The 23014-nt window shown below is 45.5% G+C and overlaps 1 protein-coding gene across 1 annotated transcript; it reads left to right on the top strand.

Moving 5' to 3' along the window:
• Positions 1 to 353: 353 nt before the first annotated feature.
• On the top strand, positions 354 to 13738 carry Henmt1 (HEN methyltransferase 1). The gene is made up of 7 exons (XM_052180913.1): positions 354 to 425; positions 842 to 970; positions 5136 to 5248; positions 6187 to 6321; positions 9802 to 9981; positions 11094 to 11271; positions 12623 to 13738. Exons 1-7 carry the CDS (start codon positions 354 to 356, stop codon positions 13049 to 13051), a joined length of 1236 nt encoding a protein of 411 aa, XP_052036873.1. The 3' UTR covers positions 13052 to 13738.
• Positions 13739 to 23014: the final 9276 nt, after the last annotated feature.

Raw genomic sequence — 23014 nt, 5'->3', positions numbered from 1 at the left:
CAGCAGGAGAGAGGGAGAGGAGACTGGGCCTGGGTTGCAGGTGTGGGGTGTATTTTATTGTATCGCTGGGGATGGAGGCCAGGGCCACACCCAGAAGACAAGTGGGCTGCCACTAATCTACACCCAAGCCCCACATGTAATTTGCTTTTATTGGATATCATTACCCTAAATACAAGTTTGTCTTGATTTAGTCCTTTACAGTACTTGTAGAAATAGTAGGGACAGCTGTTGCAGACACAGCTTACATTTCTTTTTCTCTTGGATCTGCTGAAGAAAAAAAAAGGTGGGGGGGTATTCTGATTTAGGACGGTTGCAACAAGAACAGTAGGGCTTAACTCTGGGTAAGTAAAGCGATGGCAGCGGCAGCAGAAGATAGAGATGTAGCGATAGAGACACAGGCAAGGAGTGGTTTATGGGAAGATAGGGTGAGTGCTTAGAAAATCAAGAAGAAACATGAAGGTGGGAAACCAGCTCCCTTTAAACCGAGTTAGCAAAACTCTTGGTATAACTGGCCTATGCAGTCCCAAGACTGGGGTCCAGACCCAGATCAGAGCCTGCTAGAGAAGTGGCCTTAGAAGTCTGAGTGAAGCCTGGGGGTTGAGAGCGTGCCTTAGTCTTCAGTCTGTCTGGACCACAGTCCTGGGCAGTTTACACAGTAAAGAGGTCCCCGACATTTACCTACGGGAAGGTCATACTGCACGGAGGTTGTGTCACACAGTGGCACTGCTGAGTGACCCTGGGTTTGAGCTGCTGTTGCTCAGATTGATCCTTTTGTTTTCTTCTTAAATGTCCAAAGTCATGTGTGATTGAGACCTTTATGTTGTTGTTTAAAATCTTGCAGTGCAATAGTGTGATTGGTGGTAATTTTAAAGAAGTATGTGCAGAGAAGGTAATTAGGTTCAAACCGCCATTATACAAGCAACGGTACCAGTTCGTTAGAGACTTAGTGGATCGCCACGAGCCCAAGAAGGTAATTATTATATTATTATTATTATCATCACTATTATTATTATCTGTTAAGACTGCCCTATTAAAGTGGCTTATTAAATATACTGTAGGAATACCCCCCCCCCCCCCCCCCCCCGGCCTCCCACCCAAGTATTTGGAATTACAAACAAGGGCTTTGGCATGCTAGGCAAGCTGTCTGCTTCCCCAGCCTGAGTGATTTGAGGTGTTGGATATGATTATAGTACCTTGTATACAAGAAAACTGTCAGAAAGAAAAAGAGATGTGGTTTTTTTAGGTTGCATAGTCTGCTTCCACCTCATAGGCTCAAGCCATCCTCCTGCCTCAGCTTCTCCAAGTGGAGAAGACCTTAAGGGCAGGAGCTCCACGTGTTTCAGAGATAAGGAGTTTTTGTTTTTGTTTTTCTTCTTTTTTTTCTTTTTTAAACCATGGAGTCATGAACAAAGTCACAAATGGGAAAGTTATGATAATCCCAAGAAGGGCCAGCAACAGCATTTTTAACAGTGAGGGCAGCTTAATTATGATTATTTATTTTTGGAGACAGGGTCTTGTAGTTCAAACTGGCCTCCAGCTCCATTCTCCTGCCTCTCCCTCCCAGGTTTGTGGTTACAGTGTTTGCCATGGCACCTGCTGAGCACCCTCTCCCCACAATCTGTTTTTGTCTATAGGGTCTGGCTAGGTTGACAGCTGGTCTCAAACTATTGGGATCAAGCAATTTCTTTTCTTCCCCCTCCCCCTCTTTTCCTACCCTATCTTGTACTTTCTTTTCTTCTTTTCTTTTTTTTTTTTTCAAGAGAGTTTCTCTGTGTAGCCGTGGATGTCCTAGAACTCTGTAGACCAGACTGGCCTTGAACTCAGAGATCTGTCTGCCTCTGCTTCCCAGGACTGGGATTAAAGCTGTCTGCCACCATGCCTGGCCTCAGTGATCTTGCTTTTCCTTTTTAGCCTTTAAACTTTCCCCTGACAGTAGTGGGGCTCCAGGCATTTCCCAGCCCAGTTGGGAAGGATCATTGAGGAAAAACGATTTCTTCAGTTTGGGGAGACAAAGTTCATTGGCATGGGGGGGGGTGTCTGAAAGAAGCTTTAGGAAAGTGTGGTTATGGGAAATGGGAACAAATATTAATTTTCAACATTGAGGCTGGGAATGGAAACACAAAGAGTCTTACCTCAGTCTTAATGGAGGAAGGTCATTCTTTGCAGTGACCCCTTTCCTGGAACATGAAGTGAGGCAAGTCTCTTTAGCCCTGTACAGGGCGCTCAGAGCCCAGGTGGAAATCACCTTGCTAGCCGGTGAGATAGCTCAGCCAGTGTAGGCATTTGCTGCCAAGTCTTATGATCTGAGTTCAAATCCCCAGGATCCTCCGGGTAGAAGCTGAGAGAACTGATTTTCATAGGTCCTCTGACCTCCATCTGTGTATTGTGGTAAGCAATAAAAATGCACCAATGAAAAAAAAAGCACCAATATTAAAAAGAGTTTCCACTGGGCAATGGCGCACACCTTTAATCCCTGCACTTGGGAGGCAGAGGCAGGCGGATTTCTGAGTTCGAGGCCAGCCTGGTCTACAGAGTGAGTTCCAGGACAGCCAAGGATACACAGAGAAACCCTGTCTCAAAAAACAAACAAACAAAAAAGTTTCTATGAGTAAGTTTTTTTTCTTTGAAAAAAATTAATTGAATCCCAGCATGGTGGTGTAGATTTTTAATTCCATGACTCAAGAGGCAGGTGGATTTCTGAGTTTAAGGTCAGCCTGGTCTGTAGAATTCAAGGACAGCCAGAGCTACACAGAGAAACTCTGTTTCCAAAATCCAAACCAAACCAAACCAACCCTAACATAACCAAACCAAATAAACCAACCAAACAAAAACAAATCAGCTCTGGGGTGTGTGTGTATGTGTGTGTGTGTGTATGTGTGTGTGTGTAACCAACCAAACAAAAACAAATCAGCTCTGGGGTGTGTGTGTGTGTGTGTGTGTGTGTGTGTGTGTGTTTGTGTGTGTGTGTGAGAGAGAGAGAGAGAGAGAGAGAGAGAGAGAGAGAGAGAGAGAGAAGACATTAGATACCCTGGTACTATGTGCTACCTGGTATGGATGCTGGGAACTGAACCTGGGTCCTCTGAAAAAGCAGCCAGCATTCTTAACTTCTGACCACTTCTCCAGACCTCTTTGCTAAAATTTAAATGTGAGGAGAATCTTGTCTTTTTGCAGTTGGTTTTAATGTCATAGATTCCATATTTCTGGAATGTTCTTTTGGAATATCAGGCAGTATTGCAACATTGTGGTCAGAGGTACTGTGGTTCTTTTCATATTAGATGGTAAGTGGGCCAGAGTGGCACACATATCCAACCCCAGGTATACGTTAAGGTTCCAGGCTGAGGCAGGAGGTTTGCTTAAGCTCTGGAGTTTTGAGGCTAGCCTGAGCTACATAGTGGGTTTCTAACTCAAAAGCAAAAACTGACCAACCAACCAAAATTGCAGCAGGTCAGATGATAACTGGCCTGTCCATCAACTTTGGAACAAAGTCATGGTTTCATAGATAAAGTCCCTGGTGATTATGCTAATGAGCCTGCTGTGGCCATAGATCAGATTCCAGTAAGGTGAAGGATTCTTTCTCCTCCCAGTGTGGAGGACTGGGTAAAGTGGCCTTCTCTCACAGACTTCTAGGTACACCTCTGCTTTGCAAATGTTCACACACCTGCCTTGGTGGTCTTTTAAGCAAATCTGTTCACTCAAGAGTCTGAAGTGACTTATTTTTGGCAGCTCAGAGTTCAATATGGAATTTCACATGGCTCAGTGTGATTGTTTCCTTAAATAATTTGAGAAACTGGGGCTGGAGCTGGAGCTCAGCCTGTGGAATGCTGGCCTAGCATGCACAAAGCCCTGAGTTCCATGTCCAGTATCGTGTAAACTAGGTGCAATGGTTTAAGCCAATAAACCTAGCAGTTTTAGAACTTAGGAGGCATAGGCAAGAGGATCAGAAATTCAAGGTCAGCTTTGGCTACATATCATGTTTGAGGTCAGATAGGAGACCATAGGAGACCCTGTCTACATATTAGATTAGGCCATAGGAGACCCTGTCTACATATTAATTAGGCCATAGGAGACCCTGTCTCAATAAATAAACAAACATACAAAAGAAATTAAGAAATTAAACTACTCTATAAGAAAGGAATGAAACAGAGTTTTAGCAAGCTTTGTTTCTGAAGCATGATGCTAAAACTCCAACCTGTGCTGGGCATGATGCCACAGGCCTGTAGTCTCAACACTCTCAGTCAGAGGCAGGAGGATTGCTGTGAGTTTGAGGCCAGCCTGGTCTGCAATGTGAGTTCCAGGCCAGCAAGGAGTATAGTACGCATCGAGACCCTGTCTAAACCAAAACAAACCAAAAGCAACAAACCACCTAAAAAAAAAAAAAAAGACTCAACTCTGATCCTTGCTTTGCAGCTGAGGGTAACTTTGAACTCCCCATGCCCCTGCCTCTGCTTTGTTAAGTGCTAGGATTCTGGGTCTTGCTGTCACTCACAGTTCACTGGGAGCTGGGAAGGGGACCCAGGGCTTCAGGCATGGTAGGCAGGCGCTTTATGAATCCAATTACAACTCCAGCCCAACATGTGATTCTGAATGGGAAGACTAGTCTTCTCTGGACCCCCTAAGGCAGGGTCTCATGTCCTGCCTGCCTTCAAACATAGTTTTCTGTCTCAGCATCCCCAGTGCTAGGATTAGAGGCAGAAGACTGCCTTGCCCTTTTAACTTCCTTGTGTCAAATATAGAGAGTAGCAAATGTTCTGAATAGGAATCATCCTTCCATATAATAACTATGTTTTTACTACTGATACACAGTCTCTCACAGAGGCAGGACACACATGCATGCATACATGCATGCATGCACACATGTGGATGGAGGCACCAAAAAGGTCAACATTAGTGTCTTCCTCTGTCACACATTAGGTATGTTTTTGAGATAGGTCTGAAACTGAACCTGGATATGTCAGATTTGGCTAGGCTGAGGGTAGGATTACATGTGCATGCTGCCACCTGACTTTATGTAGGTGCTGGGGATCTGAACTTGGCTCCTTATTCTTGTACTTCACCCTCTCCCACCCCCCAGTTTTAAAAACTCACACCTTTCTGGCTATGAATGTCTCGCAAATGACATTGTGTCTCATCTATAGGTTGCAGACCTGGGATGTGGCGATACCAAGCTTCTAAAGCTGCTAAAAATCTACCCATGCATTCAACTGCTTGTTGGGGTAGATATCAATGAGGAGAAATTGCATTCAAATGGGTAATTCTTCTAGTCCTATGGTTTGGATGTGGTTTGCCCCCCCTCCCCCGCCCCCACCATGTGTTGGAAGCCTGGTCCCCAGAGTGGTAGTAGAACTGTAGAAAAATGAGGTATAGTCATAGGTCATGGGGTCTTTTCCATAAGTTCTCTCTCTCTCTCTCTCTCTCTCTCTCTCTCTCTCTCTCTCTCTCTCTCTCCCCCCTCCCCAGACACACTATTATGATATAGTACAGGGTGCCCTTATTTTAAGTTTGCAGTGTGCTGCCATGCCTGGTTTAAAGCCTGTCTCTAAGGTGTGGGCTAGGTCTCACGACTGTGTCAGTTCTGAGGGAGGATTGCACAGCTTGCCCGTGTGTGGCCCCGTCACGCTCCCCTTTCTACTCTCTGATACCTGTTAGATTTCTACATCATTTTGAGACCTGCTCTTCCAAAGAGCAAAGAGCCAAAACATCTCTGATCCATAGAGAGGCAAAATGTGAAAATGAGAACCACTGTGAACATTAAAATTGTGTTCTTCCTGGCCTGACTTCCCACTGTGGAAGGAAGTTGCCCAATGGTCTAGTGTTTAGTACAAGAAGAGAAAAATAGGCCAAGTTAGTCACATTAGTGTAGGCAAACGGTGATAATCTGGGTTCTATAGCTATAGCTATCAGAATTCCCTTTTTTTTTTTAACTTTTCTCTCTCTCTCTCTCTCTCTCTCTCTCTCTCTCTCTCTCTCTCTCTCTCTCTCTTCCTCTTCCTCCTCCCTCCCTCCCTCTCTTCCTTTTTCCCCTGATGTTGCGAATCATAAACCCAGATACACCAAAGCAGGATTTTGAGTTTCAGGGCCCCTCCCTGTTTAGTGGGGCAAACCCTTTGCTGCTGAGCTGTCTCCAGCCCCAGGATTGCTAAGTCGGTCGTTGGCCGTGTTTCTAACTTAACGATGGTTCTTTTGCAGGCATCGCTTGTCTCCCTATTTGGGGGAGTTTGTAAAACCCCGGGATCTAGATTTGACTGTCACCTTGTATCATGGCTCTGTTGTGGAGAGAGACTCCCGCTTGCTTGGATTCGATTTGATAACATGCATTGAATTGTAAGTTTGAAAGTTGTAGAAACTGTTCATTTTGGAAAATATGAAGGAGCTAGCCTCATAAATCAGTGTGGTTATTTGAAAAAAACCAGCTCACTTGGGTGTATCTTTTTACTTTTAGTATTTCTTGGGAATTCCAAATATGAAGATAATTCCAAAAATAGATGTTCATATACTCACCGCACAGCCAGCTGTTACTGCTTCTCTTCTCTTGCTTATCAGGTTACACATGTGCTCTCTTCCTTGACACAGTGGGTTTTTTTCCTTGAGATAATTAAAGGAAAAATATATATGCCTTTACCCCTGTGTAAAGATTTCATCTGTGGGGCTGGAAAGATGTTTCCCAGCACGCACACGGCAGCCAGCATCTATCCATAACCCAGTCCATGGGCCCTAGCTCCCTCCTCTGATCTCTGAGGGTGTATGGTGTGCAAGCAAACACTCACATGCATAATAATAAAGAAGCTTGTTTAAATTTATTTTTTATAATTCATTATGGACAGGAAAGGGGAGGTGGAGCTAATAGTTGGGGAGGCAGACAGAGGTCAGAGGAGGAAGAGAGGAAGGAATGGGGAGGAAGAGAGGAAGGAATGGGGTGGCTTCAGACGTGATGTTATCAAAGGTTAGAAATACTGGATTAAAGCTTTATTTTCAATTGGCTTTTAAATTATCTATTGGCATCTTGTAATTGTGTTTATAATATACATAAATCTAACTGGCTAGCTAATCAAGCATTAAAGAGTCATGCTTCTACCTGGTAATTGGATGGTGAGCTGACCGACCATGGTGTGGGCATTGCATGGTCTCCTGCTGGAGAGATAGCTGACAGAGGGATTGGCAAGTGAGATGGGCCAGCAGAGGTGTTATGGCCCTACAGGGCCTGAGAGTTTGTGGGCCTAGAGACCAGCGGCTCCAGAGAGTTGGTGGTGGCAGGAGTGCGGGAGTGTGGTCCGGTTCCGCCACAGGGAGTTGGCGGGGCGTTCTTTTTTTTTTTAATTTTTTTATTCGATATAATTTATTTACATTTCAAATGATTTCCCCCTTTCTAGCCCCCCACTCCCCGAAAGTCCCGTAAGCCCCCTTCTCTTCCCCTGTCCTCCCTCCCACCCCTTCCCACTTCCCCGTTTTGGTTTTGCCGAATACTATTTCACTGAGTCTTTCCAGAACCAGGGGCCACTCCTCCTTTCTTCTTGTATCTCATTTGATGTGTGGATTATGTTTTGGGTATTCCAGTTTTCTAGGTTAATAACCACTTATTAGTGAGTGCATACCATGATTCACCTTTTGAGCCTGGGTTACCTCACTTAGTATGATGTTCTCTAGCTCCATCCATTTGCCTAAGAATTTCATGAATTTATTGTTTCTAATGGCTGAATAGTACTCCATTGTGTAGATATACCACATTTTTTGCATCCACTCTTCTGTTGAGGGATACCTGGGTTCTTTCCAGCATCTGGCAATTATAAATAGGGCTGCTATGAACATAGTAGAGCATGTATCCTTATTACATGGTGGGGAATCCTCTGGATATATGCCCAGGAGGGGTATAGCAGGATCTTCTGGAAGTGAGGTGCCCAGTTTTCGGAGGAACCGCCAGACTGATTTCCAGAGTGGTTGGAAGAAGTCAAATTATCATTATTTGCAGACGACATGATAGTCTACCTAAGTGACCCAAAAAAACTCCACTAGAGAGCTCCTACAGCTGATAAACAACTTCAGCAAAGTGGCAGGTTATAAAATCAACTCAAGCAAATCAGTGGCCTTCCTATACTCAAAGGATAAGCAGGCTGAGAAAGAAATTAGGGAAATGACCCCCTTCACAATAGCCACAAACAGTATAAAGTATCTTGGGGTGACTCTTACCAAACATGTGAAAGATCTGTATGACAAGAACTTCAAGACTCTGAAGAAGGAAATGGAAGAAGACCTCAAAAAATGGGAAAACCTCCCATGCTCATGGATCGGTAGAATCAATATAGTTAAAATGGCCATTTTGCCAAAAGCAATATACAGATTCAATGCAATACCCATCAAAATCCCAACTCAATTCTTCACAGAGTTAGAAAGAGCAATTATCAAATTCATCTGGAACAACAAAAAACTCAGGATAGCTAAAACTATTCTCAGCAACAAAAGAAAATCTGGGGGGATCAGTATCCCTGACCTCAAGCAATACTACAGAGCAATAGTGTTAAAAACTGCATGGTATTGGTACAGTGACAGGCAGGAGGATCAATGGAACAGGATTGAAGATCCAGAAATGAACCCACACACCTATGGCCACTTGATCCTCGACAAAGAGGCTGAAAACATCCAATGGAAAAAAGATGGCCTTTTCAACAAATGGTGCTGGTTCAACTGGAGGTCAGCATGCAGAAGAATGCGAATTGATCCATCCTTGTCTCCTTGTACTAAGCTCAAATCCAAATGGATCAAGGACCTCCACATAAAGCCAGACACTCTGAAGCTAATAGAAAAGAAACTGGGGAAGACCCTTGAGGAGATCGGTACAGGGAGAAAGTTTCTGAACAGAACACCAATAGCGTATGCTCTAAGAGCAAGAATTGACAAATGGGACCTCATAAAATTACAAAGTTTCTGTAAGGCAAAGGACACCATCAAGAGGACAAATCGGCAACCAACAAATTGGGAAAAGATCTTCACCAATCCTACATCAGATAGAGGGCTAATATCCAATATATATAAAGAACTCAAGAAGTTAGACTCCAGAAAACCGAACAACCCTATTAAAAAATGGGGTACAGAGTTAAACAAAGAATTCTCACCTGAAGAACTTCGGATGGTGGAGAAGCATCTTAAAAAATGCTCAACTTCATTAGTCATTAGGGAAATGCAAATCAAAACAACCCTAAGATTTCATCTTACACCAGTCAGAATGGCTAAGATTAAAAATTCAGGAGACAGCAGGTGTTGGAGAGGGTGTGGAGAAAGAGGAACACTCCTCCACTGCTGGTGGGGTTGCAAATTGGTACAACCACTCTGGCGGGGCGTTCTTTTTTTAATATTTTCTGCAACAACTGGTGGCCATGAGTCACCTGATATGGGTTCTAGAAACCAAACTTGTATCCTCTGTAAGAGCAGTATGTGCTCATAATTTCTGCGCTATCCCTGCAGCTGCCTGGGAATGCATTTTTGAAAAGAACACATAGCCGTAATGTTGTATTCTTGGGGCATCAAATCAAGGACTGTACAAAGTCAGATGCTTTAAAAAAGGAATATTGACATAAGTTCTATAGAATGCAGCAGGAGATCTTAGTTGATGGATCATCTTTGGTGAAGCTGGGAGTGGGAAGGGTTCAAACATAAACACAATTGTTCATGGGTTGAGGATTGTTGGATTATCAAAGGAGTGAGAAATCAACAGGTAATAATTCAGGTAGGAATTATTTCTGCTCATTATATTAATATTCGGCTAGGGAAAGTGAAGCCACATTAATTGCATCTTCTTATTAACCACTTTAGAATAGAACATTTGGATTCAGATGATCTGGCCAGATTTCCTGACGTGGTGTTTGGATACCTGTCACCCACCATGATTGTCATCAGCACACCAAATGCTGAATTCAACCCCCTGTTCCCTACAGTGACCCTGAGGGATGCCGATCATAAATTTGAGTGGAGCAGAATGGAGTTTCAGACCTGGTAAGTTCGGAAGGTTTTGTTTGTTTGTTTTTGGTTGGAACCCTGTTAGAGGAAATAAGCTTTGATATGTCTGTCTTACCTAAGCTGTTTCGTACCTCACTCTAGCAGGGCCTCCATGTGTGACTTACAATGTAGTAAGAACACAAGGAAAGGAGAACGTTTGTGCAGCAGCAGAAGAGTGTGTGCTTGGGAGATGTCTGTAAGAGGCACCTGTAGTGTGGCATAGGATGAGGCCAAAGTGGGGAAGGTCTGGGCCGTGAGGGGAGCTCATGCCCATCTTGGGGTGCCTTTTTGGTTTCTGTACAATTTCTTTTTGTACAGAATTCCAAATGTGCATACTTTAGGCTGATGTCTTTGAGGTCCCCTCATCCACCCCTACTCTCTGACCCATAGCCTCCCTTTCCTCTTCCTGTGGTGACTTAGAAGCTGAAAATGTGTCACTGCCTTTGTTCCCTACAGAAATCAGGTACCCTGGTGAAGCATCACATGCCCGCATAGCAATCTGTAACTTTAGGTTGTTTTTTTTTGATGTGTAAACACTTTCTTTTTTCTTTTTTTTTTTTTAAAGATCTACTTATTTATTGTTATATGTAAGTATGCTATAGCTGTCTTCAGACACACCAGAAGAGGGCATCTGATTTCATTTCGGATGGTTGTGAGCCACCATGTGGTTGCTGGGATTTGAACTCAGGACCTTCGGAAGAGCAGTTAGTGTTCTTACTCGCTGAGCCATCTCTCCAGCCCTTTAGGTTGTTTTTGAGGTGGTATCTCCTTATATAGCTCACGTGCCACTGTGCTTGGCCTAGAAATACTCTGATTCATCCTGTTTCTGTGTTTTTATTTATTTATTTTTTTTTGAGACAGGGTTTCTCTGTGTAACACTGGCTGTCCTAGAACTCACTTTGTAGACCAGGCTGGCCTCGAACTCAGAAATCTGCCTGCCTCTGCCTCCTAAGTGCTAGAATTAAAGGCGTGTGCCACCATCGCCCGGCCTGTTTCCGTGGTTCTTAACACTGCTGACAGGAAGGCGCTTGAGAATTGTTTGTGTGATAAGCTGTTTAGCCATACCCTGGTGTTCAGAGAAGTGATTTCCCTTTGTTGTCTGATTTCAGGGCTTCCCAAGTGGCAAACTGCTACAATTACTGTGTGGAGTTTACTGGGGTAGGGACACCACCAGCTGGATCTGAGCATGTTGGATACTGTACCCAGATAGGTGTCTTTACGAAAAACACTGGGAAGCTGTCTGAGCCCTCTGTCTCCCAGCAGCATGACCAGCATGTTTATAAACCTGTGAGTATTCTCGTGAGGTCGCTGTCGGGGCTAGAAGTCCGTGGGTCAGCATGACAGACAATGGGGACCAGGGCAACTACTACTAAGACTATCACGATTCCTCCTCCCTCTCTCCCTCCCTTTCCCCCTCCCTCTGTCTTCCTTCCTTCCCTCATTCCTTTCCTCTACTTCTTCTTTTCTCCTTCCTTCTTCCTCTCCCCATTTCTTATTTTTTACATTACTGATTCCCAAAGTAGAAAGGGGTATAAATGTCCTGCTTTCTTTTATTTTTAATTTCTCTCTGTCTTCTCTTTTTCTGTCTTTCTTTTTTGACAGGGTCTTACCCTGCTGGCTTAGACTTTCTATATAGACCAGAATGGCCTTGAACACACACACAGAACTCCTGCCTCTACTTCTGAAGTGCTGGGGTTAAAGACCTGCATCACCACACCTGGCTAAATGACCTAATTTTGAGGCTCATCATAGAAAGATTCGGGCTGGATGAGTATTGGCCGGGTTGGCCTATGGCATCCTTCCAGATGGCCTGGCCCCTTGGCTTTATGTTACAGAGAACAGTTTGCTGGAGGGCTTCTTAGGATGTTTTAAAGCAGAACTTTTGCTGCCTCCTTTGTAATCTCTTAGGAGTGTGAGCAGTAAAGAGAAAGCCAGTAATAGTTCCTCCCTAGCCTGCGACTAGTGATTAGTGTAGGAGTGTGAGAGCACACATGCACCTTAGCTTTCAAAAGAATACATTTTTCATTTGGTGGAATAATTTTTATTTATTTTTAATTTTTCTTTTGCCTATGTGTCACTTCACTGCCTGGAGTGGCCTGGCTTTCTAGGCTCAGTGGCTGACTTACCTGAGCCTCTCAGGGAGCTGTGGTTAGAGGCACACATCGCTGCTTCTAGATTGGACCATTTTCTCTTTTTATACTGATTTCCATGTGATACCAAGTAGAAACACTGGGTTATAGGTTTGATCCAGCCCACAACCATCTGTTAACTCTAGTCTTCCTGGATCCAGTGAGCTCTTCCGGCCTCAGTGGGTGCCAGACATGCATATGGCGCACAGACATACATGCAAGCAAAACACTCTTACATACAAAATAATAAATCTTAAAAAAATTAAGGTTAGTGCCTGCTGGTAGAAACCTGACTGGGTTATAGTTGGCATTAGAATCGGAAGCAAACCAGCTAGGTAACGCCTGCATGTGTTTGACTCCCAGTATAACCAAGGCTTTTACAATGAGTAGGTTCTGACACTCATGCCGGATGCCGGTGTCGCACATGCCGGAGGCCCGCACGGTTCTCATGGGGCTGAATTGCTGATGGTTTAAAAAGCTTCGGTATTGTGTTTGGTTTCTGCCCTCAGATTTATACCACCTCCTACCCGAGTTTACAGCAGGAGAAGGTGCTCAAGTTTGTTCTGGTTGGGGAACTCCTGATCCAAGTGGACCGGCTGAGGCTGAGGCACCAGAGGATGCTGCGGGAACGGGAGAAGGACCCGGGCCCTAAGCCAGGGGACACGGACTCCTGCCCAGCCCCCCACCTACTGTTGGGAGCAGTCTTCACGGAGGCCGAAAAGGCCAGAATAGAAAGTTCTCCCAAACCCTTCTGTGAAGGAGAGAAGTTTTACATACCCCTGCAGAGACTGCTCACATACCCCAAACTGCACCGCCTGTGTGCTGACGAAGACAGGCTGCGGTCCCTCATTGCAGACTCGGTGTGCTTAAGCAGCGACGGCTCCGCAGTCGTGGTGGACCTGCATAATTCTTGGGATTATCGGCCCGAAGATAACTGAGCATCTGGATTTCCTGAAGCTCAGAGACCCGCTGATTGTTGGGTTCGTTTAGAATTCAAACTTTTTTGTTTTAGTGGTGCCGGGACTCGACCCTTGCGCATGGTAAGCGAGCACTCTGCCACCCAGCTGCATCCTCACCCTAGGATTTAAACTCTGTACAGTCATAATTCAAGAAATAGTTTGAGAGTTTTAACACAAATTGGGTCCTCATCTTGATGGCAGATCTGCCTGACATACAGACTGCTCTTTGCCTGAGAAAGGGCTTAACTAAAAGTAGTTGCTTTCCTTTAAAATTAGAAAATTAGATTTTTTTTTTAAAAATTTGGTGTTTACAACAATGAAGAAATTAGATGTGGTAATGTGTTAATTTTGTCCTTACCCATATTTTGGTGTTAGAGCCATATGTTGTATGTGACATTAAAACGTTTAAATGTAATCAGAGCCACTTGAGAACCTTTCCCAGGGCTGGACATAGAGGCCCGCATCTGTAATCCTAGCACCCGGATAGATGAGATGCAAGGATCATGGGTTTGAGGCCAGCCTGGGTTACATGGTGAGACCCTATCTCAAAAACAAACACCAGTTCCTCTGCCCAACTTTCCCCAGGGGTGATATAGCTTTAAAATCTAGGATTATCTTTCTTTGTCAATTTTTCCCTATTATACTTTGCATAAAACGGTGCATGAAAAAAAAATCTGAGACATTCAGATTTTTCATAGAGAAAAATCGAATCCCAGGGCTTTGCATGTTCTAGGCACGTGCACTCGCGCAGAGCATTCTGGTTGGAGTTGGAGTGGTAGTAACTGCAGGAGAGAGATATATGGCGTTGGTTATTGAAAAAGGGGCTTCAAGGAGATATTCTTGTATGAGAGGTGGGAGTCCAGACGTAACTCAACCAGGCATGCTCTGCAGTGTCAGAGACGCGGGTGTCCATCTTCATAGCGACAGCAGACATGGAGAATTAACCTGGCATAGCCTACACTAGCACAAAGGAAGAGAGGTGGAGCGCACCAGCTGCCCAGTGTGCTTTGCTGCTCGTTGCTAGGCAACACCACTGCCTCCCCCTTCCCCCCCCCCCCCGCGGCCCCCAGCAGGCCCCCCACGGTCGCCTCTCTTCCCGACCCCCCCTTCCTGGGCTCACATAAGGCAGCGAGGGAAGTTGAGAAGTATAGTCTGTGTCCTGAGGGGCTGCATGCATACTCGGTCATCTCCTAAGGAACCAGAAGAGAGCAGACACGATAACAAACTGTGGCGCAGTCTGACCTCCCTGAGATGTGTTCAGGGCTGCAGAGTCGGTCCCTGGGCAAGCGCTCTGTGGACACATATTCTTAAGCCGAATCTTCAAGGATTCACAATCAGTGGATGTGGTGAGAGGGTTTTCATAGAGAAAAATCCTAATCACAGAAGCACTGCCAAGCAGCTGCTCTCTTAAGTCTCAGAGACCAATCCACCAGATCTTTGTGTGCTACCACGCGCTCGAAGGTGTACACAGCCGAGACAGATTTGCATTCCTCTCCCCCTCCCAAGCGCTTCCCTTTCCTACATTTGTGCCCCAGGTTGTCTGAGGGCACCCGCTCATTGTTGCTCTTTGCTGAAGCCACAGTTTCTAGCCAGAGTCAAGCTGTTCATCACATTTTCCTCCAAAGTTATTCCAGAAGTTATCTTGCAGCCTGATGGCTTGATCCCTTACGCACAGACCCCCTATGTGCTTACAACTTACTGGGACAGGACTGCTCTTGCCTTTCCTGCACCTACCGCTCCCTGTTCCCAGGGCTGCACAAGCTAGGCAAGCGCTCACCACTGAGACACACTCCCAGCCTCGGCTTTCCCTTACATTCTGAGTTCGTGTTCACCCCCCCCCCCCCCCCCAGCTTTGATAAACATATTTCTTTGCACTTTGGAAGGTTTATTGGCATGTCCAACCAGGGATCAGCATAGTTCTTGTAAGTGCTTTGGCACTTAGCATGGCCCCCTCGCCATAGCTCTTCAACTCTGCTTGAGTTGAGGCATAAAGTAATCTTATGTTAAACGTAACTAGCGTGTACTACTTCTAGTTGCGAAACATCTTCCAAAGCAGCTGTTGGATTTAGTTTGTCATGGTCTGCCCTTTCCTCTTTCTTTAGTGCTGGAAACATAGCCCAGGGCTCTCTCTATGTGCAACGCAGGCGCTCTACCACTGAGCCTCATCCTCAGCTCAGACCCTTGTTCTAAAGCCACAGTCTTACCCTTTAGCAGCACACTAAAGAATACCTCCGTGCTGGGATCCATCCAGGACCCTGCAGATGTTAAGCAGGGACTTTGCTGAGCTCAACCCCAGCCTCAGGTATTTTGTGTAATTTTGGGATCTTTCCAAAGAGCCAGGACAACTAGAGATTGCAGTCCCCAGTGCTGTGACTACAGAACACACACACACACACACACACACACACACACACACACACACACACACACGCCTCATGTAGAAGGGGTGTGGCTGCTATCCCAGCACTTGGGAAGAGGAGACAAGTTCAGAAGTTCAGAGTCTTCCTCGTCTACATAGTGAGTCTGAAGCTACCATGGGTTACACGAGGCTCTGTCTCAAGAAAAACAAAACAAAACAGAATAACAATTCTCTTCACACACACAATAAAAACCAAAGGCAGAAAGCAACCAATCAGGTTTGCTAGGGGGAATCTTGCTCCAATTATGTGTAAAATGAGGTGTAATTTTTATAAATGCTAGAGAGATAGTGTTGTAGTATTGACCTAGTTAGCTAGTGTTATTAAAATTGTTTCTCAGACTGAGTAGCCAAGCGCCTGGCCGCCTTCAAGAAACAAGTAGAAAAGTGCAGGCAAGCACACAACCTAGCACATGCGCAGTCTCCTCTGCCCTCCACAGAGTGACTTGCATCGCTCCTCATCAGACTCAACACACACTCAGGCACACACGGACGGACACACATGCCTGCACACACACACTCCACTCTGCAGAACAGAGAGTGTCCACTTCAACCACTGCCCCTGCTCGACCCTCCATCGCCTGTGGCGCCTTCACTCTCTCTACCACCACCTTCACAGCTCTCTGGAGCCCCACCCCTGGATGATGGGTGACAGATCTCTTCTTTCCTATTCCACCTTAGTGTGGGAATTTTCAGGGAGCTTCCTGGGAAATCAGACATGGGAGATGCACTCTTTGCTACCTTCGTATTTGAAACTTTCCAGGCCTTGGACTGAGGGGGCTTTCCTAGGCTCTTATTGTCTGGAGATACTAAAGAATACCTCCGCGCTGGGATCCAGTCCAGGACCCTGCTGATGTTAAGCAGGGGCTTTGCTGAGCTCAACCCCAGCCTCAAGTGTTTTGTGTAATTTTAATCCTCCTCTCTTTGTTTCCTGCTGGTGAGCTCCTCCTAGGAATCCATTGTCCCTTATATCTTGAGTTAAGCATATTCACTGCTGCCATCTTTTCTGGCCTAAGCCCTGGTTTGTGCTGAGAAGTTTATGAGTGGAGAAGAAGTACATTTTCTTCTAAGCTTAAATTCTGGTTGAATTTCAAGTGTTTGAGACCGTGTTTGTTCTCAGACTCACTACAGAGCTGAATATGGCCTTGAACCTCTCGCTTCTGCCTCCCCCAAGGGCTGGGATTACAGGCCTGTGTTAGCATATCCCATTTTCTGCAATGCCGGGGACTGAACCTAGGGCTCCGTCCATGCTGGGCAGGCACCTTACCAACTGAACGACATCCCCAGGCCTCTGATGTTTTAAGCCTCCCTGAAAACAAAGCAGCAACTGAGCCCCAAATGCCCTTCCTTCCTTATTCCCAACAATGCTCAAGGCCTGAGTGTGATCCTCTAGTACCATAACCTAAAAGATTCAGCTACACACGATGGCACACACCTGCAATTTCAACACTCAGAAGGCAGAAACAAATTTGACGTCAACCTGCTCTGCACAGCACGCTTTCGGACAGCTGGGGCAACATGGTGAAACCCTGTCTCAAACAAAGAAGGAAACAAAGGAATAAAAACTGTTAAATTATTTTTCTTATAATCTTACAATTTAAGTTATGAAATAAGTACAGTTCAGAATGATAGAATCTAGAGTAAAGCTAGTCATACCTTAATTCTTTTTATCTGTAATACCATCTCACAGCCTCCACAGTGGTGGGGGCGGGGTGGGTTGGGCGGGGCTGGGACTGGGGCTGGGGCCGGGGCAGGGTAGGGTGGGGGTAGGGGTGGACTCCTGGCTTCTCCTGTTCATTGTTTCCTGAAGAGCAGCTCTGACCACTTTGCACAGAGTCCAGTTGCCTGTTTTATATCAATTTCCAACAAACGACATAAGTGCATGGTTTTTTTACCCTTGTTATTCTGTTCTTTTACTAAGACATGTTTTAAATATTTACCTTTTAAGCCTTCCGGACATTTGTGTGTATCTGTGTCTGCGGAGGTTACAAGGGGACTGTGATCCTCTGGGACCGGAGTTCCAGGCTGGTGTGAGCCACCCAGTGTTGGAGCTGGGAATTGAATGTCAGCCCTGTACCAGAGCAGCAGGCGTTCTCAACTGAGAGCCTTCTCTCTGGCTCCTACTGTAGCTTTCTTATGCATCTTTGTCATCAGCAATTTATAAATGCAAATGTGCTTCTTTCTGTATCAACAACATGTTCTTTTGCAAAACAGTAGTAGTTGTGTATAGAAATTCATGCTGAGAATTCCCAATTGCTCTCTTCATTTTGTGTGATGGGTCTTTGCCTGGCTGTGAACTAAGGCTATGCAGTACCCTTGGAGGCCAGAAGAGGGCTTAGGATGCTCTGGAGCTAGAGTTCCAGAGAGTTGTGAGCTGCCACGTGGGTGCAGGGAATGGGATGTGGGTCCTCTGGAAGAGCAGCCAGCGATCCCCCAATTACTATGAAGAATGTAAAGCAATGCCCCTCAACAGTTTACCCTTCCTACCCATTCCTAGAGAAGACTTATTAAGCATTCCGTGTTCTCCATTCACGAAAGTGTAGACTGCAGGTTGGCAAGAGCTAATGACCAATGAGGGACAGGTTATTTTTCACCCTACGCCCACACCCCTGGTCTATCACTTTAACGGACAACATAGTATCTTTTTTTTATTTACTTACTTGTATGGGTATAGGTATTCTGCCAGGTTGCTGGTGACCGCAGGGCAGAAGAGGGCATCGGATCCCGTGGAACTGAGTTGCAGACAATTGTGAACCACCATGTGGGTGATAGGAATTGAACCCAGATCCTCTGGGAGAGCAGTTGGCTCTCTTAACCAATGAGCCATCTCTCCAGGCCCCTGGACCGCATGTTAATATGAGTGACATTGCTCTGTGTGTCACTGAATAATGTGGTTTTGTAGGAGACAGAATTTTACTTTAACACTTACTTTAGTACGTTTTCATGCTCTTCAACAGGGCCCCCATTCCCAGTCTGTATGTGAAATGTGTTACTAGCCACAGACTCCAACTCCTGTTTCCAGTCTGGATGGCTTGAAAACTTGGCTTTCTGTATTATGACAAACTACGTGAGGCCGCTAACAGGAGATAAGTCTTGTTTTGGCTGACTGTCTTGGAAATTCCTGTCCGAGATAATTCCATCCTGTTGTTTTCGGCTTGTGGCAAGGTAGCACACATTGGTCAGACCTTTTGGTCCAGCAAGACCACTCCCTCTGTAGCCAGGGAGCAAAAGCGAGGAGGAGGCCATGGTCTCGGTTCTGCAGAGGCACTCCCCACACCCGTCCCCCCCAGTGTTCCAAGATCTTCCATGATGTCCCTTCTACCTCTTATGTGGTCCATGCCCCACCCCTACCCCTACCCCCAGCAGTATCTCCCTGGAGCTCTCTGGGAGACATGATGACAGCAAGAACTTTTTAAAGATGTCTATGACTCCACAGAAACTTGTCTTCCCAGCATTCCTTGAGTTCAAGTTGTCTCCATATCATCTGCATGTGAGACCTGGCCCCTTCAGTGTCTCCATGACACTCCACAGCCCACTACCGCCTTTCCTCAGAGGAGCATACGTGCTTCCTCAGGCCTTCTTGTTCCTCCCCACCCTCCCCATCTGTCTGCTCTGATGCACACTCTCCCCCCTCTACAGCGTCCCCAGCAGGCACCTCAGTGCCCATACAGTGTCCTCAGCCCTCAGTTCTGTCACCGGGGGCCCAGGAACAATTCCAATTAAAGAAGTTTTCTCCACTGGATTGGGTTGCAATGACAACCCTCGCCACATCTGGTCCCTCGCCACATCTGGTCCCTCGCCACATCTGGTTCTGTGCTTTGTGTTAAGCACTTTCAGGAAGTCATGGGCTGGTGGCCATCAGCAATGGCAGCAGAATCTTCCAATAACATGAAGCACAATGCCTTTCCACATTGTGCAGGATGCTACACACAGTTTGCCAATGTATACGCATATACATATACGCATCAGCAATGGCAGAAGCATCTTCCAACAACACGAAGCACAGTACATTTCCACATTGTGCAGGGTGCTACACACAGTTTACCAATGTGTACACATATATGGTAAATATCTTTGTGGATAGGAAAAATAACATTTGTCCACAATGTTGAGACATGATAAACTGGTGGGAGTTATAGAAATCTGTACAGTAAATACTAATTTTGAAGTCCTACATGCTGGTTATATCCTCTACCACCTGCAAAAGTTAACACTACATGCCTGCTGTGTACCTGTTGGGATTTTAACGTTCCTGCTGTTGTGGGATATTCATCAGAAAAGGCTGCTCAGACATGAGTTTGAACTTAAAGAAAGCCCGTATTAACCTGGTGGTGACCACACTGGGGGTTCAGGATTCCAGTGTAGCAGTGAGCCTTTCTCAGGTTGAACTTTCAAGCACAAAACCCATACTCTGGGTTGACAAACTTCAGTTAACGAGAACAGAGAGGCAGAAGCAGAACTACAGAAGCCATAGCAAGGTTGGTACATTTAGAGATTTCCTCAGAACTGTGGACTTGGTTGGATTAAGTCTTTGTTTCATTTTGGCGGGTGGTACTGTCTTTGTGCTGAGTTTAGCCTGAACGGCACTTCTGTCATGGACTGACTCAGTTATGCTAAGAAGGTCTGGGGGCTTTTACATCTGCCAAATCGTTTACACATTTTGCCTGAATCCCTTTTGCCTTCAACACTGTAATTACCATTTTCCTACCCAGTTCATTCTGTGAGCTGTGGTTCAGGCTAACATTAGTCAAATGAAGTTAAATCAGTTCCTTCACTCCTAGAAACACCACAGTCTGCATCTACACCTTAACCATGACTGTAAACAGATCCTGGGTTTTTGCTGAACGACTCTTGTGTTTTCATTGTAGCATCTGGGTCCAGTGCTTCCTGGGACCTCCTCATGGACCTGTACTTCTAGGACCCTTCATTAATCCCACATCAGAGGAAACATTTCACCTTATTTAAGCAACATGAGCAAGACTTGATACAACTTTTTTTGGCAGATATTTTTAAAAAATTTAAAATTACTACTGAAAAAAATATCCAATGTGTTTTTCCTTGGTTTTATTCCGTGGACTATATGTGCAGACTGAGGATCACTTGAGAGTCACTGAAGTTCAGTGCCAGGAAGTGTCACACTTTTCCTAAAGTCACTGCATACATTGTAGCTTTGACTCATAAGAGTAGAAAGCAAAGCAAATGCCAAATCAACCAACCACAAACCAACCTAGGATGCCTGCTTCTAACTTGTCAGAGCTGGAACTGCACAGGAATGAGTCTAAAGCAGTTCAGTCAGGGATGCCTCAAACCAGCATCCCCTTGTTTTAGGGTTTCACAGACCCAGGGACTGTCTCTAAATGGGTGCCTTCCCAGTTTGCCTTCTAACTGTTATGTTACATAATCACAGGCTAGATTAATTTCACCAATGGTTTTCTACCTCACCCAAATGGAAACTTTCATTTTGTGCTCCTACTAGATAAATGGCCGTCTTAGTCTGCTTTTTCTTTGCTGTAATAAAGAGTTCGTTTGGCTTCTGTTTGCTCAGCACAGCACATCATCAAGGGAAGTCAGGGCAGGACTTCAAGGCAACAACTCCAGGCAGGAACTGAGAGAGAAGCCACAGAGAAATGCTGCTTCCTTGCTTGCTTTCCTTGGCTTGTTCAGCCTGATTGCATTTATCGAACCCTGGACCGCCTTTCCAGGGGTGGCACTGCCCAGATGGGTTGGCCAGTCCCAAGTCGATCATTAACCAAGTAAACATGCCACAGACCAATCTGACAAGAGGCGTTTTCTCAGTTGAGGTTCTCTTTCCCAGGCGTGTCTAGCTTGGGTCACATCAGAAAACTAGCCCAGTGGTGGACAGGCTGAAGTAGGTAGGAAAAGGGAGGAAGGCCAGGAGACAGGAGAAAGCCACTAGATGCTGAGAAAAGAGGAAGCTGCAGGCTGAAGAGGCAGCAAATCGGTCAGAGGTCCTGCCTGGTTCTGCCATGATCTGGGGCCAAGTTATCCTGTGTCCTGGGGGTGGGTTTGGAGTCTCTTCCCTACCGTATTGTATCCCCTTCAACAGTAGGATGCTCAGTGGTTGGAGCTTGGAAGAGCTGTGTGGTCCAGGGGCCCTGATAACGGTCTTAAGCTCCTAACCACAGCTATTTATTAACTCTCATTCTCTTCAGCAGCACCAGAGAAGGGCGCTGCTGTTATATTTCCTTTCTAAGAGGTTGTTCTGATGAGAGGTAAGAAAGGTCTGTAGGAGGATACGGGTGACCCAAAGTCAATTTTAAAAAGATTATTTTATGTCTATGAGTTCACTGTTGCTGTCTTCAGACACACCAGCAAAGGGTATCAGATCCCATTACAGATGTGAGCTGCCATGTGGCTGCTGGGAACTGAACTCAAGACCTCTGGCAGAGCAGTCAGTGTGCTCTTATCTGCTGAGCCAGCTCTTCTGCCCTGAATGTAATTTTTAAAAATCCTACTTCCCAACATTTTTTTTAGCAAAACTTTAAGAAGTATCTTTATGATTATCACATTTAAAATCTACGTGAGTCCTTGATTCCACCCAAAGCTTTAAAAATATGGATAGTTTACCAAAAACACAAATATTTAAAGAGATCTCATTGGAAATGGTAAAAGATAATGTCCAGGCATGAGACCCATTCCTGAAAGGCAGTGACACCTTTAGCTGGGCACTGGGTTATAAGGCTACGGCGCCATCCTCAATTTGTAGCTTCATTCCATTTTGAACAGGAAGGAGTAAGACTTTTATGGTCCACCACCCATGGTAAACAGTCCCTAGGTAAGAACTAACTGGTTTCCCATGTTTTTGAGTTCAGGTGACAGTGAACAATTCTGTCCCATCAGCCTTTTAAATTCCTGCCCATTTCCTCCTCTCCATTCGCCACAACATTGGCAGGGAAACGCCTTTGAAGAGAGCACGCCAGTGGGCAGCAGCTGGCGGCCAGTGAAATCCAACTGGCCCAGAATACACTTGAACCTGATTTAAGTTTCACTGAGAATAGCTACGGGGCATTCACAAACCCAGCTACATGGGTTCCATTGACTGAAGTTGCAGTTGATCTGTAGTTATTGTGGGCACTTGGCTGCAGTACGGGCTACAGACCATCAGCAAGGTCCTCCGAACACAGCAGAGATCTTCCACGGCTGCGAACTCCAGTCCAGTTGCTCCAGGGAACAGCAATGCTCTTTTGACTTGTTTATTTTTTTGGGGGGTGGGTGGGAAATCTTACTCTGTAATCATAGTTTCCTTGTAACTCAATACCTGTAGCCCAGGCTGACCTCAAATCTGTGGTGATCTGCTTGCCTTCTGAGTGCTGGGATTTCAGGCATGAGCCATCTTACTTGGCTTCCTCATATTTTAAAAAGCAAAGGGTTGGAGAGATGGCTCAGTGGTTATGGATCCGTTAGCAGGAGATTCGAGTCTTCTGGGCCTTCATGAGTACCACACTGACATGCACAACCCCCATACATGTAGATAAAAATGGTTAAAGTAAAATCTTAAGAACATC

Source organism: Apodemus sylvaticus, chromosome 4 (assembly GCF_947179515.1).
Source record: "Apodemus sylvaticus chromosome 4, mApoSyl1.1, whole genome shotgun sequence".
In the NCBI taxonomy this organism is placed as follows: Eukaryota; Metazoa; Chordata; class Mammalia; order Rodentia; family Muridae; genus Apodemus; species Apodemus sylvaticus.
Note: the sequence above shows the minus strand (reverse complement) of the source record. Positions and strands in the feature narration are given on the sequence as shown.

Coding starts and splice junctions, on each gene's coding strand:
- Henmt1 (XM_052180913.1), top strand. CDS start 354: ATGGCAGCGGCAGCAGAAGATAGAGATGTAGCGATAGAGACACAGGCA. Junction 971..5,135: donor ATCGCCACGAGCCCAAGAAG/GTAATTATTATA, acceptor TCTCATCTATAG/GTTGCAGACCTGGGATGTGG. Junction 5,249..6,186: donor GAGAAATTGCATTCAAATGG/GTAATTCTTCTA, acceptor GTTCTTTTGCAG/GCATCGCTTGTCTCCCTATT.